This window comes from Rutidosis leptorrhynchoides, chromosome 5, assembly GCF_046630445.1.
Source record: "Rutidosis leptorrhynchoides isolate AG116_Rl617_1_P2 chromosome 5, CSIRO_AGI_Rlap_v1, whole genome shotgun sequence".
NCBI lineage: Eukaryota > Viridiplantae > Streptophyta > Magnoliopsida > Asterales > Asteraceae > Rutidosis > Rutidosis leptorrhynchoides.
This window is the reverse complement of record NC_092337.1, coordinates 372,547,799-372,562,094: the sequence shown is the minus strand read 5'-3', so window position 1 is coordinate 372,562,094 and position 14,296 is coordinate 372,547,799. Positions and strand designations below refer to the sequence as shown.

At 33.1% G+C, this 14,296-nt stretch overlaps 2 protein-coding genes across 2 annotated transcripts; both read left to right on the top strand.

The window, feature by feature from the left end:
• The first annotated feature begins 719 nt into the window (after positions 1–719).
• On the top strand, positions 720–2,440 carry LOC139847394 (uncharacterized). Its single transcript, XM_071837063.1, has 2 exons — positions 720–1,033; positions 1,456–2,440. Exons 1-2 carry the CDS (start codon positions 729–731, stop codon positions 2,321–2,323), a joined length of 1,173 nt encoding a protein of 390 aa, XP_071693164.1. The 5' UTR covers positions 720–728; the 3' UTR covers positions 2,324–2,440.
• A 2,695-nt stretch (positions 2,441–5,135) lies between these two features.
• Positions 5,136–12,938, top strand: LOC139846651 (uncharacterized). The gene is made up of 33 exons (XM_071836135.1): positions 5,136–5,255; positions 5,628–5,689; positions 5,851–5,943; positions 6,141–6,312; positions 6,527–6,642; positions 7,263–7,349; positions 7,449–7,565; positions 7,663–7,726; positions 7,810–7,952; positions 8,043–8,090; positions 8,171–8,239; positions 8,379–8,454; positions 8,526–8,656; positions 8,823–8,882; positions 9,014–9,083; positions 9,162–9,226; positions 9,301–9,362; positions 9,460–9,583; positions 9,658–9,715; positions 9,952–10,064; positions 10,169–10,246; positions 10,357–10,419; positions 10,512–10,607; positions 10,740–10,849; positions 10,954–11,143; positions 11,252–11,366; positions 11,553–11,665; positions 11,735–11,812; positions 11,901–11,966; positions 12,045–12,176; positions 12,270–12,326; positions 12,440–12,520; positions 12,613–12,938. Exons 1-33 carry the CDS (start codon positions 5,141–5,143, stop codon positions 12,661–12,663), a joined length of 3,075 nt encoding a protein of 1,024 aa, XP_071692236.1. The 5' UTR covers positions 5,136–5,140; the 3' UTR covers positions 12,664–12,938.
• The last annotated feature ends 1,358 nt before the right edge of the window (positions 12,939–14,296 follow it).

The window sequence follows — 14,296 nt, the reverse complement described above, 5'->3', positions numbered from 1 at the left end:
TATTATTATTTAGTTTATGATTTATTATTTTATATATTACTGTCAATTATTAGCTAAATAGGGTTACCGAAGAAAAATAAAATACAAAAAATCATTATCGTATACACAAATCCTTCATTGAAACTCTGCTTGCGAATTTACACCCGCGTACAGGAATCTTCCTTTTAATAATATAAAACCATTTAGAAGATAACCCGATATACAACAAATCATGGACATGATTGATAGCAAGTTTTTTCGAGCTTTTAGCTTTTACCTTCAAATAAAAAGCTCCTATCAAATAAAAAGCTCCGTTTGATTGTTTAAAGCTTTTTGAAGGAGAGAAAAAGCTAAAAGTTTAATAGAAATAGCGTTTGAGAAAAAGCTCATAACTTGTTGTCATTTTACATTTTATTTTAATAGTTTTAACTACATTGCTCTATACCTAAATACATATAAAAAGCTAATAGTTACCATCTACAAACAACCATCTACAAACGATCCGTTATTAGCTAACATCTACCAGCCAATTTTGTCAAACGACAAACATACCCATGTGTGATTCACAAAAGAAGAAAAAGTCAATAATTTGACTTAGTCAGAGTAGGATCACTTATAAAAATAAATTTAATTACTTGTTTAAGTTCTCCACGTAAATAACTTAAATCTCAAATCATTCTTGTACCTATATATAAAAATGATACTCATACCTATAAAACTATGTTAATTATTTCTTTATAAGTTCAAATATGTATGTGACACGATCTCTTTCACACTATAAGAGCTCTCCTGAAGCTCTTCATGTGCCTCCTGATGGTCCAAACTCGGGTTACTTAGTGATCCAAGACCAAGAGTCTGAAACGTCGTGTTTCGGGTTGTACAGGAATCGATATCTACCCGAGTTGCCATTTCCTCAAAACAAAATACTGAACACACAATATTCGTCTGGATCGGGTGACTCTTTCCATAAAGTTGTCTTGATTCCGGTCCTTAATCAACCGTTGTCTTCGAACAGATACTATGCAATAAAACCAGATGGCCGATCACGTAAAGGGTATGTATATATATATACAAATACTAATCTTTAGGTGTGCTTTATATTTGTATATAAATGTCAAAAATATATATGTTTATTTGTGATTTGGCGCCTTATTTGTGTTATGAACTGCTGATTACATGAATAGCTATTAATTCTCTGGATCTTGAATTGGTTATATACTATATCATATTTAAGGTTTAGTAAAATAAAAATATATATTAAAGTTATATGTCAAAAGTTGACATTTATCCCCTGGTTTTTAGATTTTTTTTTTTTTTTTTTCTTTTCAAAATTTTAACATTCTGGACCCTTTGAAAAAAATTCTTGGTCCGCCCCCAGAATAGCAAAACCCTTGTTCGCTTACTGTTTATAATTAAGATTTAGTGAAAATATATCATTTATCATGAATTAACTAAGTTGAAGATTAACCATATCAGGGAAGCGTTTACATGTTCAAAGGACGAAGATGTACGTCAACGTTGTTACTGCAGCTTTGTTCGTGATATTAAACCAAGGCCATTAGACACACGCGACGTGTATCAACAATTTGAGATCGTTCGTTATGAAACAGCTTGTAGTCCTAGTGGTAGCTTTTATGCCAAATCTCTTGCTGAAGATGGTCATCCTCCGAATTTCTTGAGGAGAAAAGGTTGGCAGATTTACTCTATAACACCTAAAAACTTCGAGTTACATGAAGCAAAAGGAATCGATGTTTCACTTCGTTCTCGTCTCCCCGATTTAACGTTCTCACCCGCGACCAAAACTTCTGACTCTGTGGTTATTGGCAAGTGGTATTGTCCGTTTATGTTTATTAAAGAAGGGAACTTGAGTGATCAAATGAATACATCTATCTTTTATGAAGTGACACTAGAGCAAAAGTGGGAGCGAGTTTTTGAACTCGAAAACAATAATAACGATAAAGGTCACGTTGTATCTGTGAGAGGTGAAGTACGTAGTGAATCAGTTTTTATAGGTGGGCGTCGGGTGGAGGCAATGTGGGACGAGAAAAATGTGGTGAACTGGGCCGTATGGTTTATGAGCTTTGAGGGAGAAGAAACTGTTGGTTTGAGTATGGAAGTTTTACAAAGAATGAAGTGGGAAGAAGAGAAGGTTGGATGGGTTGGTGTTGGGGACAAAAGGGTTGAGAAAGTGAATAGAGAAGAGAAGTTTGAAGGGAGTGGAGTGTGGAGGAGATTTGGGTGTTATGTTTTGGTTGAAAGATTTGTTGTTAAAAGAATGGATGGAAGTTTGGTTTTGACATATGATTTTGGCCATTCACATCACGTTAAATGCATATTTGAGTAAGATTTGTGTGATCTTTTTATTTGCTTTTTGTTCATAATGGTTTTTGATGATGTTGTATTAATATTTTTGGAGCTCTCTGTTAATGTTTGATTATATAAACAGATAAAGTTTGTTGTATGATTTTGTTGAATAAAACTTATATATATATATATATATATATATATATATATATATATATATAGGGGCAGGATCAATGGGGAAGTAACCAATCGGGGGGAAGGGGGGAAACAATTTTTTTTTTTTGTTTTTTTTTAAATTTCTTTTTTCCGGCATCAAGATCACATGAAAATATGAACATTTAGAAGAGACACTTCGTGATGAATGTTATTATTTAGGCGGGAAAACGATCGACAAAAATAACATTCAAGATAATATTGTTCGTGAAGAATATGAACGTTTTTTTCATGTTTTGTGAAGTAAAATTTAGCCCGATTTAGAGTTTAGGGTTTAGGGTTTAAGGTTTGGTGTTTTGGGTTTGGTGTTAAAAACTCAATCTAAATCCTAAATCTAAACCCTAAATCTAAACCCTAAACCCTAATATCTAAATCCTATAAACCCTAATATCTAAACCCTAATATCTAAACCCCAATAGCTAAAACCTCAAAATACGCTCGAAAAACACGATAATTGTTATATATTACTTCTTCGAGCGTTTTCCCGCCAAAATAAAAACATTTATCACAAAGTGTCTCTACTAAATGTTCATATTTTCATCTCATCTATAATGTTCGTGAACAAAGTTTTTTCAAAAAACGAAAAAAAAAAATTTTTGCTTCCCCCCGATTGGTTACTTCTCTCTTGATCCTACCCATATATATATATATATATATATATATATATATATATATATATATATATATATATATATATATATATATATATATATATATATATATATATATATATATATATATATATATATATATATATATATATATATATATAGGGGCACGATCCATGGATAAGCTTAAAAGGAGTACAAACCGGATGAGCAAAATAAATTTTTTTTTTTTTGAATTTTTTTTACATTCATAAATCTGCATTAAAATGCACCTCTAATCAATTTTTTTTTCATAAAAAAAAAAGTTCAAAATCTTTCAAAAATCAATACTAAAATTAATCAATACTAAAAAAAACCAGATAACTGGTTAAATTAACCATTCATCTGTTTTTTATCATTCATCATAAACAGATGAATGGTTAAATTAACCATTCATCTGCTTTTTTTTAGCATTGATTAATTTTATCATTCATCGCGAACAAAAATGAATGATAAATTAACCAGATGAATGGTTAATTTTACCATTCATCATCAATGTTTACCATTCATCATCGATGTTTACCATTCATCATCGATGTTTACCATTCATCATCGATTTTTGAACGATTTTGTTCAAAAACTTTTTAAAATTTTTTCGTTTTCTTCTATTTGCATATTAAAGGATCGTTTTTTTTTAAAAATTTAAAATTTTACTTATCCAGTTTGTGCCCCATTTAGTGCTTATCCATGGATTGGTCCACTATATATATATATATATATATAACTTTTATTGTGGTTTTTTGAGTTAAACAAGTACAAATATAGTTAGTTCATTTCGAAACTCTTTTGATTTCTGATTCTGAAATTGATCTTAGAAAAAATGAATCTTAAGCAAACTTTGATGGTATGTTTGCTTGCTTGAACGTTTTTCATGGAATTGAAATTCATTAAACGGATTATAATCCAAAGTATGTAAAATCAATGACTACGTTTGTTCATGTCTCACTAATTGAATTTACTATCCTCGACCGAAATTCGTAATTATGTAGTACTCCGTAGTTGGCAAGGCGTATTATCTCCTTGTGTCATTGAAAGGAGACATGTTGAATGATGAAAGTGCAAAGTCAATCTCTTATAAATTACAACATTGCAAAGATAAGAGCACATTTCGTCGAAAAAATGAGCACAACTATAAAGTATCGTGTCTATTAGACTTAGAAGTGCAATTCATAGGCAGTTTTCGTTGGTGAGGGTTGGAGGAAGGTCATATGGGATGATAGAAACACGGTAAATGGGGTCATATGATATATTCAATAAAGAAAAATGTACATTAATGATGAGATCTGTTGTAAGGATATTAGGACAGATGATTTTTACCTTTTAGATGTGATGTGATGGTGTTGTGACAAAACTATAAGAGATTAAGGAGCGTGGTGTTCAAAAAGCAAACTTTTGGAAAGAGAAAAAGTGGAACTTAGAAGTGTAAAAAGTAGATGAGCGGTTCAATATTCATATTCGAAGTTCAGGAGAACTAACAAGAAAAAAGAATGGTAAAAACAAAACAAAAAGAAAAGAAAAAGAAATAAAAGTTATGTGACACCTTTCTATTGGCCCAAAAAACGTATGAATTCACACGTTGGGCATCAAAACCGACCAGTACACCGGCGAGTAGGCCAGAAGGAAGTGAGTGAACGCTGAAAGGTGAACGGCGGAAAAAAACTTACCACTTCGGGCTCTCTAAATAATTTATACAAGAGAAGTTTGAATGGCTGACAACTCCACGCAGCCCAAGCCCAGCTTTAGGCCCAACAAATTAATCACAATTCGACATAATGATTCTCCCGACCCGAATTGACCCGACTAGTAGCTCCATTAACGCTTTCACTAAACCCTAAAAATCGGACCACTCACTCAATCACTCATATATATATATTCCTTTGCCAACATTTTCCCCAAATTCTCAGAAAGAGCGGGAAAAATACGCGAAGAGAATACACGCATTTAGCGCCACTTCAATTCTATAATCTCAATTTGATCAAATTAGTGAATCAGTGAATATGATTGATCAAGATCAACACTGGTTGATCAACTCACTGAATGCTACTCTTGATACTAATCAACAAGCTCGATCTTTCGCAGAAGCCTCTTTGAATCAGGCTTCACTTCAACCTGGTATATATGTATATCTATTTATGTATTTTTTTTTTTTTTTTTTTTCTAGTAATTGATGTTTTTTTTCATTTGTTCTACTGTTTAACTGTCTAATCATTTAGGACATCACTTTTTTTATTTTTATTTTTTATAGTATAGTTAGAATTAAAATTATCAGGCAACCAATTTTTGTGTAATTTAGGGCTCATAGAAGTTTGGTTATTGCAATTTAGTTAGTGTGTAATTTAAGTTAGTTAGTTCAATAAGTTTTCCTGTTAATCAATTGTGTAAATTGCTCATTAGTACTGAAATACACTTTAATGTGGATAATATGCTTAACTTTGATTTTATTGGCTGTTCATACTTGTACTCTAATAATTCTGTATATTGAAGGTTTTGGAAGTGCATTATCTAAAGTTGCTGCTAACAGAGATCTTCCTCTAGGATCTCGTCAAATATCCTTTTATTATTGCATATAAAGCTGTACAATATGTGTTGCTATACTTTATGGTGTGATATTTTCATCTCATGTTCAAACATTTTCTAAAGCATAAGTGTTTTCTTGGGTAATGATTTGTTCTACATTTTATGGTTGTGAGACTTAACGAGGCTCTACTTAGCTGCGGTTCTTCTAAAACAATTTATTAAGAAACACTGGCAAGAGGATGAAGATGGTTTTGAACATCCTGTTGTTTCAAATGAGGAGAAGGTCAGTCATCTAATTTTCTTCAGATTTTGACAAGTTCTCTTGTTGTTCATTACTCTCACAGCTTGCAGATGAACTTGAAATATGCTGGGGCTACATTGTATCTAGTTTACTGAAACTTTATAGTTATTGTTTTTATTGCCCGGTTGAATGCAGCAAATATTCATATTTCATTAATTATATGGTGTTTGCAATATCAGGCAGTTATACGTGGTCTTTTGTTGCTCTCACTGGATGATCCTCATAGAAAAATATGCACGGCTATAAGTATGGCTGTAGCATCAGTTGCACATCATGATTGGCCGGATGAATGGCCTGACCTACTCCCGTTCTTACTGAAGCTAATGAATGATCAAAGTAATACAAATGCAGGTACATGTCATCTGAATTTTTTTGTTTCTTGAGAAACTTTAGTTTGGTGCTATTAATATATTGTTCTATACATGTATCTTGTAATCTTTGCGATTTTGTTTTGGGTTAGTTTTCCTCAGAGAAATTCAGTTTTGTAACTTGACAAACAATGATGCATTTTAACTTACCGCTATGGCTGATCTATATTTTTTTTTTAAATATTTCAAATTTCTAGTGAATGGAGCTCTTAGATGTTTGGCTCTCCTTTCTGCGGATTTGGATGATAAATTGGTGCCCACATTGATACCAGTTTTGTTTCCGTGCTTGCACACTATTGTCTCATCACCCCAGGTCAACTTTTATAATATGCATCAAATTTTTTTTTTTTTTTTTTTCACTCTTTAATAGTGTATAAGAACTTTGACTGTTCACTTGCTACTGTAGACAATTGGCTGCAATTGATGATTCTTTCAAGTAATGTATACACTGTTGTGAAATACCGGATTTAATCCCCAATTCAACCCTTTTAAAAACCAGGCCGATTAGATTTTCCACAATCCATCTAATCAGTCGGTGCATGCCTCATAATCGGATGTTGTTGGTCAATGTCGGATTTAGTCGGGCAAAAACGGACAAAATTGGTTAAATTCTAAGGCGGTCAACATTTTAATTTGAATCAATATTAGAATGCTGATCTTGGAGTATCGGAACAATCAAACGATTATGTTTATTTTTCTAGTCAATTGTGTTAAACTTTATGTTAATGTTTTTCTAATATATTAACACCTATAATTTTGAAATATATTATTTAAATTTATAAAAAGTTCAATCCGATATATCTCTGATTAATCCAGATTTGGCATATTAATCCCTACAAGGTTCCCGCCATAGATTAAAGTTGCTGCTGCTTTATATTTGGTAACTGTATAGTCTATCTTAATTTGTATTTATCCGAGGCTTAAATAATGCAGATTTATGATAAGCTGTTGCGCACAAAGGCTCTTTCCGTAGTCTATTGTTGTACATCCATGCTGGGGGTAATGAGTGGTGTGTATAAGGTACTTTTTTCCCCCTTAATCTTAGGTGGTAAAAATGATCTTTTATTTTCTTTATTTGATAAAACGAATCGAATGTCTGTATTGATATCTTGTTTCTAGACAGAAACAAGTGCATTGATGTCTCCATTAGTCAAAGCTTGGATGGTTGAAATCTCCTTCATACTTAAAAATCCTGTGCAATCTGAAGATCCAGATGATTGGAGCATCAGAATGGAGGTTTTTAACTTTACATATATTGATTTTTTTATTTTTATTAACCTTCTATTGCAATTGCAATGTGCTGTCATTTATCATTTACTATGTCCATTTTCAGGCTTTAAAGTGCTTGAGCCAATTCGTTCAGAACTTTCCCAGCTTGGCAGAAAGTCAATTCATGGGTAAGTTTGCTTCCTTTTCTTATATTCCCATTTGTAGATCATTTCTGCTATATTGTATAAAACATAAAATATTGTTTTTCCAGAGGTTTTGGCTCCATTATGGCAAACATTTGTGTCATCTCTTGGCGTATATCAACGATCTTTAATTGAAGGACTTGAAGATGCATATGAGGGGAGATATGATTCTGATGGTTCAGAGACAAGCCTCGAGTCTTTCATTATCCAAGTATAAAGTTGTCTTACTTTGTTGTGGTTTTCATACTAAAATACATAACTTGTCCTGGATTTAACCTTTTGTCTTTTTGGGGTTCTGCAGTTGTTTGAGTTTCTATTAGTGATTGTTGGTAGTAAAAATATTGTCAAGGTGAGTTTTAAAGTGCTACATATTGTAAGATGCTAATACTTTTTAAGAGCAGCTCACCTGAATATTTTTCCATTCTTCAGGCTTTTGGAAATAGTCTCCATGACTTGATCTACTATTCAATAGCTTTCATGCAGACTACAGAACAACAGGTAACTTATCAAAATTTTTAAATTTCGATTATAATATTATCATGCATTGACATGCTGTTACTTTCACCGTGAACAATGTCAATATCGAATTATCTGAATCGCTCTTTATTCTCTTATTTATGCAAATATGTTAAACCAGGTCCATGTGTGGTCACTTGATCCTAACCAATATGTTGCCGATGAAGATGAAAATACTTATAGCTGTCGTGTTTCTGGTAACTTTTTCAATCTATTTACCTCTTATTCCTGTTTTATCAGTCTTTTGAGATGACCATTATTTCTATAGGCTCTCTTTTGTTGGAAGAAATTGTAATTTCATTTGGAACTGAGGGAGTTTACGCTATACTTAATGCCGCTAAACAAAGATTCGACGAGTCTCACCAGGAGAGAACTAAAGGGTCCGGTGACTGGTGGAGGGTATGTTTTGGTAGTTTTATTTTGTTATATTGTGACTGATTCCCTTTATATGTTTGCCTAACTGTAACTATTTCTTACTTTCTTTAGTGGTACTTAGTAAATTTATGGATGTTGTGTGTTATAGTACACTATCCTTAATATTTATCTGGAACATATAATTTGGCAGATGAGGGAGGCTACTCTTTTTGCTTTATCTTCTGTGTCAGAACAATTGATTGAAGTTGAGGTTAATACTATCCTTAATTCTGTTACTGTTACTATTACTACACAGATTAATAATTGCAAATGGAATTAAGTATGAAAATTTGAGTTTTTACATTTTCAAAGAACAATGTATTCTTTTATGTGTATTTTTAGCTTCCCGGACCTTCTGGAGTCAATGTGGGGAATCTCTTGGAGCAAATATTGGCCGAAGACATGGCATCAGGTATCGTTAACCGTTAATAATATTCGTAATATCTTCTAGACCATTATGTTTTTAACTGATTGGTATATTGTTGTGCAGGTGTACATGAATTTCCCTTTCTTTACGCTCGTATGTTTTCGTCAATTGCTAAGTTCTCATCTGTGGTAATTATCAATATCATTTATGCTTTATGTTTCTTAAAGACAATATTTACATCTATGCTTTTTTTCGTATATAGATCAACCAAGGTGTTATTGATCATTTCCTCTATGCTGCTATCCAGGCAATCGGGATGGATGTGTAAGCTTCTATCGTTCTTTTTACATGTTATCATTTCATTTATATGAATCATATGTAGTTCTGATCCATATATATAAATTCTGATGTATATGTATAGACCTCCACCTGTCAAAGTTGGTGCGTGTCGTGCACTTTCTCAACTTTTACCCGACACAAATAGAGGAATACCACAGCCTCATATATTGGCCCTGTTTTCGTCACTTACAGAACTTCTTAAGCAGGTACTAACACTAGATTTACTTTTTATTAAATACTCGTGAATTTAGTTTTAATCTTAATGTGCAATACTCTGCAGGCATCTGATGAAACAATGCATCTGGTCCTTGAAACACTGCAAGCAGCTGTGAGAGCAGGTTAGTCGTGTTATATAGGGTGTGCGGGCCCCGTTTTACTGGGCCAAAAAGCAAACGAACGAACAAAAAATTTGAGGGAAAAAATTTGAAAATGTGAAACTACTAAAATACCCCTACAAATACAACTGTGAACGTTACTTTTCACAGGGCATTTTAGTAATTTAACATGGTGCACAAGTAGTATAGTATAGTGAGTAATTACACATTAATAGTATAATGGGAACTGATTGTTGTAGGTCATGAAGCTGCATTGTCCATAGAGCCTGTAATATCTCCAATTATACTTAACATGTGGGCTTTGCATGTTGCGGACCCGTTTATAAGTATTGACGCTCTTGATGTTCTTGAGGTAATTTGGTATATTAATATTAATGGTGATGAATGTATATCTCAGCTAAATTTTCTGGATGTTGCAAGTTAATTTGGTTATTGAATCATAATTTAAAATAACAGGCGATAAAAAATGCTCCTGGATGTGCTCATCCTCTTGTTTCACGCGTTTTACCGTACGTAGGGCCGATCCTTAACAAAGTATGCTTCTTCATATTACTCTATAGAAATTTCAAATTAGAAATGAATCTTAAGTCAATTTACTCATTTGTGATGAATTGTTTTTTGGTGCAATGTGTGGGTATTCACAGCCTCAGCAACAGCCTGATGGCTTAGTTGCTGGTTCGTTGGATCTTTTGACAATGTTGCTTAAGGCAAGTTATTATATTTTGTATTTAAAACAAACTCTCTTAAAAATTTATAGTTTATTCTTATGACTTATTGGATCTTACTGTTGTATATCTAGAATGCACCAATTGACGTGGTGAAAGCAATTTATGAAGTTTGTTTCGATCCAGTTGTACGTACCGTCCTTCAAAGTGACGATCACGGTGAAATGCAGGTTATTTTCTTTCTCACACTTGCATATCTTAATTGCTTTTCTCTTTCGAGAGAAACTGCTATATTGCATTAACAGGTCTTTATTTTACTCAATGTCTTTTTAAGTTTATGTAAAAGTGTTTTGTAAAAACAGAATGCAACTCAATGTCTTGCTGCTCTGGTATCTGGTGGAAAGCAACAATTGCTAACATGGAGTGGCGATCCTTCTTTTACAATGAGATGTTTGCTTGATGTAGCTTCAAGGTGGATATATTTTATATTATTATAACAAATGAATTTATACTTGATGATTAGTTCAAAGACATCTAATTTTTCTGCTTGGCTGTGGGGAACGTGAATCCGGATAGACTTCTCGATCCAGATTTAGAAAGCTCGGGATCACTGTTTGTTGGAAACTATGTTTTGCAACTCATTTTACACCTGTCCTCACAAATGGCCCCACATATTAGAGATCTTGTTGCTGCTCTTGTTAGGCGAATGCAATCATGCCAAATTGCTGGGTTGCGAAGCTCGATACTTCTTCTATTTGCAAGATTGGTATGATATAATCTAAAATTGCTAATATTTACTATCCAGTCTGATAAAAAATAAAACCACGTTATGTATATTATGCGTATGTGATTATATTTTCTTTTTATAACCCAGGTTCACATGAGTGCGCCACATGTAGAACAATTTATTAACTTGCTCATGTCTATTCCTGCTGAAGGCCACACTAATTCCTTGCATTATGTTATGTCAGAATGGACCAAACAACAAGGCACGTTTTCATCATTGCAGTTAACTTTTTTATCGTGTACTTGTCTTCCCATGTACAAGTACCGAGTTGATATAAATTTTAACAATAAGTTTTAAATCTCACATGCCTTCAAAATCGATGTGTACGCATTTTTTAAGTGTCTGCTCATTTTGATAAATTTTAACACAACTTTGATTTCGATTACAGGAGAAATTCAGGGGGCCTATCAGATTAAAGTCACAACCACAGCTTTGGCTTTACTGTTGTCAACTAGGCATGTTGAATTTGGAAGCATCAATGTACAAGGACATTTGATTAAGGTTGTTTAGTTATTGTCTAATTAAATTTATTTACCACAATTCAAAACTCATATTTTTTTTGTTTTGTAGTCTTCTGCAGGGATCACCACTCGTTCAAAGTCTAGAATTTCACCAGATCAATGGACATTAATGCCACTTCCCACAAAGGTCCCTACTTGTCTGATTTTAGTTTTACTTTCTATTTTTGAAGAACGGAATCTGATAATAAATGTATAAGTTACTCGTCGGAACATAGATTATTGCTATACTAGCGGATGTCTTGCTCGAGATTCAGGAACAAGTTTTAGAAGATGATGAGCAGGTATTTCTTCTCCAGTATTTCACATGTGTAAATATTTAAGTATACAATAATTAATACCATGTTGCTTATGTAATTTAGGATAGTGAATGGGAAGAAGTCGAAGCAGGAGATGCTGAAATAGAGCAAGATCTGCTTTATTCATCCGGTACAACTTCGTACAGCAGACCTTCACATGGTTACCTAGATGCCATGGCTAAAGCTTTTAATGAGGTCTGCATTGCATCATCACAACTAGTTTTGGTCTCACTATACAAAACTTATTGTCAATATTTAATTCTAATTTCTTTTTATATTTACTTATAGGATGAAGACGATGCCTATGATGATGACCTATTAAGTGCTGCCGACCCCCTAAATGAGGTTTACTTTCTCTACAACATTTATACTGCTATAGATATTGAATTATAAATAAGTTGATTTGTGGCCTCTGTACTTATGTATATCATATTAAAAGTTTCATTTCTGATAACCAGATTAACCTGGGAGTTTATCTCTGCAACTTTTTCCGGGAGTTTTCTCAGGGAGACGGACCTCTTTTTGATCATCTTTGCCAGGTTTGTGTGTGTGTGTGTGTGTGTGTGTGTTTTTTACTCTGCAGTTCGTTTTTGATATGAAACTCATGCTAATGTTCTGTGGTACCTTGCAGAGTTTGACACAGGCTCAGAAAAAAGCTCTACAAATGGTGCTGAGTAGGTAACATCCATTGTTGTACCTATATTCAAAGAAAATATCATACGATATGTATTTTTGTGCTTGGGGGTGATTAAGTAACAGCTGAGTTTGTACATTGCGAGTGTTTTTCTTTCATATTCTTGGTTGCCAGTTATTTTATGAGTTGTAGCCTGTAAGGTCATGTGAATTATGTCTTTGAGTTTTATGTTTTCATCTAGTTACTATATATATTGGTCACCTATACAGATTGTGGATTCATTGTTAGTTTTTCTTTAGAGTTGCATTCTTGATCAAAACGTTTTTCTTTTTAGTGACGCAACAGGAACATTAACTGGAGATGTTTAATTTTCATTTGTATAATTCATTAATCAAATGTATCACTTACAATATAACAATATCACACTTTGCTCTATTAGTAAAAACCCGTTTGAAAATAGCATAAAATGACTAGGTGTAGCGGGGTAACTCGAAATTTATACATAATTACATAAATATTACTCCATTACCCAACTGTGGGAGTTTTAGCGGGGTAACTTGGAATTGTTAATCAGCTTGCCTGCAAGCTGCAACCCAGCTCTATCAAGTAATATGCTTCCTGGTCGGGTTAAACGAGTCGTGGTTTGTTCAGGCTGAGTTTAATCGGTTTCGGGTCAACTATATAGTTTGAAGAGTGTATGGTCTTTTGGATTCGACCTTTTGGTGGGTGTGGAAGGAAGTTAGAGGGTATTTAAGGCTTTGTTCCCGAGTTTTCAGATGAAAGAAAGAAATGAACTGAAAAGGGATGAAAGGGAAAGAAATGGATCTTTCTAATTTAAAAGGAAGTGTTCGAGGGAAAATTTGACATAATAATCATCCCACTTCTCTTCCTTTCTCTCCTAATAAAAGCTCGGGAACACTATATTTTTAATTTCTTTCTGCTTACTTCTCTTTCTTTCAGAACAAGAACACTGGAACAAAGTCTAAAGGCTCCTAAATGGTTTTAGTTAAAATCTAGATGAGTGCGTGAACCTTTTTTAATTTATTACATATATATCATACTTTCTTTTATCCAGTAGAGAAGGGGAAATGATCATGTTGGCCCATTATTAGCCCACACCTCATTTATTTTTTCGTTTAACTTGTAACAGTAACCTAAGAGGGATTTGGGTTAATCGGGTTAACCTTCAGGGCTGGATCTACTAGGTTAGCATCAGTAGCAGATGCTATTAGAAATAAGTCATCTAGTGAATTTTTTACTTGGATTTTTAACTAGTAATACTGTCAAATATACAATAAAACTACCGTCTAAGTTTAACTATGATATGATCTTGTCAAATATACAATAAAACTAGTTTCATGGCGTCTCTATTGTATTTTTATTTTATTTTAATTTATTTTATTTTATTTTATTTTTTAATTCTATTTTATTCAAAAAAAAAAAAAATTCTACTTTTTGGCCGGAGGTCCAGTCGGAAGCAATCTCTCTTCCCGTCGAATAGAGAGAGGGATGACTTTCTCTACTTTTGAGAGTTTTACTCTGGGTAGAGAAATGACTTGTCTTTATTCTCGGATATGGGAAAGATTGTCTACATCCCACCTCCCCCATACACTACCTAGGTGGTATTGGGTTTGTTGTTGTTGTTAGTTTCTTGTGAACATTCATTTTTCATTTTACACAT

What these genes read in the sequence shown, in the direction of transcription:
- LOC139847394 (XM_071837063.1), top strand. Translation starts at nt 729, where the DNA reads ATGTATGTGACACGATCTCTTTCACACTATAAGAGCTCTCCTGAAGCT. An exon ending in GATGGCCGATCACGTAAAGG is followed by an intron (nt 1,034 to 1,455) that starts GTATGTATATAT and finishes TAACCATATCAG; the next exon opens with GGAAGCGTTTACATGTTCAA.
- LOC139846651 (XM_071836135.1), top strand. Translation starts at nt 5,141, where the DNA reads ATGATTGATCAAGATCAACACTGGTTGATCAACTCACTGAATGCTACT. An exon ending in ACGCTCTTGATGTTCTTGAG is followed by an intron (nt 10,065 to 10,168) that starts GTAATTTGGTAT and finishes TTAAAATAACAG; the next exon opens with GCGATAAAAAATGCTCCTGG. An exon ending in ACGATCACGGTGAAATGCAG is followed by an intron (nt 10,608 to 10,739) that starts GTTATTTTCTTT and finishes TTGTAAAAACAG; the next exon opens with AATGCAACTCAATGTCTTGC.